General features: G+C 45.9%; 1 protein-coding gene across 1 annotated transcript in view; it reads right to left on the bottom strand.

Moving 5' to 3' along the window:
• The window catches only part of MAP2K4 (mitogen-activated protein kinase kinase 4), a 155,890-nt gene that overhangs the window by 152,726 nt on the left and 279 nt on the right, over positions 1–2,885 (bottom strand). The window contains exon 2 of the mRNA XM_025193803.1: positions 2,315–2,369. Within this exon, the coding sequence (XP_025049588.1) occupies positions 2,315–2,369 (55 nt within the window). The remainder of the gene's footprint in view (positions 1–2,314; positions 2,370–2,885) is intronic.

The following is a 2,885-nucleotide window of genomic DNA, read 5'->3' as shown; positions in this document are numbered from 1 at the left end:
GCTCAGAGTGGGCAGGGGTGGGGTGGGGTGGGGTGGGTGGTAGCAGCTGTGCTGGGAGGCAGGAATACGGCGAATTTTGGGGTAGCTGTAGCCTACCCCGTAGCCCATCTCCCGGCTCCACCACCCCGACCCCTTGCCCCAAGTGCATCCCCAGCCCAGATCTCAGAAGCTTTCATATAGGGTCACCCGTCCTATTCAATGTATAGATGAGGCTGCTGGGTGAAATTGCAGAGATTTGGAGTGAAGGGTCATATGTATGCTGATGACACCCAGCTCTACCTCTCCTTTTCTGACCCAGGTCCTGGACTCTCAATCCTTTCCCAGTGCCTGGCTGAAGTTGGGAACTGGATATGGGTGAAGCAATTGAAAGGGAATCCAAACAAGACCAAGAAGATGATGGTGGACAGATAACTTAATTTAGGAGGGACTAGAAAACCTGTCATTGATGCTGTGCAGCCTCCTCTTGCTACTCAGGGTCACAGCACTGGGGTGCTCCTGGATCCTCTGCTGTACCTGGATCTTTAGGTGGTGAACATGGTTAGGATCACTTTTCATCAACTCAATCTAGTGAGAAGGCTGCAACCCTTTTTTCAGACTCTTATCTGCCCAGCATCATCTGTGGCTAAACTACTGCAATGCTCTTTACATAGGCCTTACCTTGAAAACTGTCCAAAAGCTGCTGCTGGTGGCCTACCTTGTTAGGGGGGGGAGGGGGGGGGGCGGGAAATCACCAGGAGCATATAACTCCAGTCCTCTGGCATCTGCTGTAGTTCCCAGTAGTTTTCTGGGTGCAATTCAAGATGCTAAACTTGACCTATAAGGCTCTAAATAGCTTGGGCCTTACATGACTTCTTTCTTACACCCCATCACAATCCCTATGGTCAGCTGACAGAAACCTCCTGCAAGTACCAACAGTACATCAAGTCCAGTTGGTAAAAACATATGGGACATTAATCTCAGCAGTTGCTCCTCAGCTCTTAAACTCCCTCCCCCTTGAGGCCCACCAAAGCCCAAGAGTGGTCATCTTTCAGAAGCACTGCAAGACCTTTCTATTTAGGTAGGCATTTAGAAAGCAAAGCAAGGCCGAAATGTTGTTTAATGAGTTTGTGCTTTATTTTATTTTGTTATTTTGTCTTATTTATTCTAGTTGCCCTTTTAAGTTGTTCTGTTTCTCCTACTGTAAGCTGCCCTGAGACTTTGTTGGGAAGGACTGCATAGGAATTGTATAAAATACATACATACATACATACATACCCATCAGTTGCTGTCAATTCCATGCTCACTTAGTCAATGTGAATTGACCCGTTAATTGTTCCTTATCCTCTGTGCTGTATCCCTTCAGAATGCCCTTCCCTAACCGTTACCCTGCACACACATCTTTATGAAATTGTCCAAGTGTCAGCAATGCAAGTTAGCTGAGCTACTTTCAAGCACAACCCCAACCAGCTAAGCACCTCCCCACCTTCACTGCTCCCGCAAAATCAGCCTGGCACACGAGGGACCAAGGTGAATTGCATGCAGAAAAGGTAATTTAGCTGCTTAGTGGGAAAGTCTTTTTAAAGCCACAGTATGAAGTAGAAGCCTTGAGCACCACCCCAAAAGACCAAACATCCTGGGAACCTGGGTGAAGGGGCATTCCCGACCCAGCTGATCCCCTCCCCCTAGACCCCTTCCACACCAAATCAGCCTGGGATGCCACAAGACCCCTGTCCAGTGCAGGCAACAGAAGTTGGAACAGTAGAGTTCTGGCTGCATACCAGAGCAGCAACTTTGGGGAGGGGAGGGGAGAGGAGAAGGAAGAGGGAAGAAACAAGCAATGCAGCATGAGGTGCCTGGAAGACTGACCAGAATTAGTCATGGCTTGGCATCATGAACCCACTCAACATAATACCTGGTTATCTAGGTATACCTTTAAAATATTCCAAGAGCTTTAATTGATTCTAAACTGATTTCTATGCCTGGATGCTTATGGTTTAAGCCATATTTAAAATTATCTAAGTCTTACACGTGTCCATACATTTAGACAAACTTTTGGGTAGAAAATGCCCTTCTTTTGGTCTCAGAAAGAAACAGGTACAAGCAAAGGTTAATACCAAGTTAAACATTGATTTTTATCTCCATTATAAAAACAGTTGTTTAAGGAGGGCAGTAAACATATGGAACAAAGATAAGTTATCAAAAGTAGCTACAAACCAAGAGAAAAATCAGCTGAAATAGGCAAAGCTAATTATGTAAAACAAGGGTGTCAAAGATATGGCCTGCAGGCTGGATCTGGCCTGCAGAGCCACATGCAGGGTCAGTCCAGGAAACCCACCTAACTTGCTGGAGTAGGCACTGCTTGTGCGGAATAGGTGCTGGGTGATGTAGTCCTAGACCAGCCTGAGTGAGCACTGTGGGTGCTGTATCTGGCATGTGGGCGGAGAAGGGTGAGGCTCTGTGAGGCTAATCCAGCCAATTTCACCCTGTCCATAGACCAGTCTCAGGCGGGGGCCAGATGAGTTTGACAAACCTGATATAAGAGAGTAAGACCGTTCAAAAGGGAAAAGCATCATTATTACCCTCTAAAGTACAAAAAGGGTGTGTGTGTGTGAATATGTAACCTCACATCTTTACAGACCCTAATATTCATTGCTGTCCACTTCTGTTTTATCAGTACTTTTAGTAGGAGAGGGCCCAGGCTATTTTTATACATGCCTTTTCTGTTAACCATTGTTTGCCAATAAGTGTGCATGTTGAATGGCAAAAGTAATACATTGTTTGTCTTCAATAGCCAGGATCATAGTGTAGCTGAGGGAGTGGGTAAATTGGGAATAAAGATTATTAAACTTCCTGGATGTTAAAAACCATGGACTGGTTTTAAGACTCATTACAACTTGGGGGGGGGG

This window comes from Alligator sinensis, unplaced genomic scaffold (genome assembly GCF_000455745.1).
Source record: "Alligator sinensis unplaced genomic scaffold, ASM45574v1 scaffold77_1, whole genome shotgun sequence".
In the NCBI taxonomy this organism is placed as follows: Eukaryota; Metazoa; Chordata; order Crocodylia; family Alligatoridae; genus Alligator; species Alligator sinensis.
Note: the sequence above shows the minus strand (reverse complement) of the source record. Positions and strands in the feature narration are given on the sequence as shown.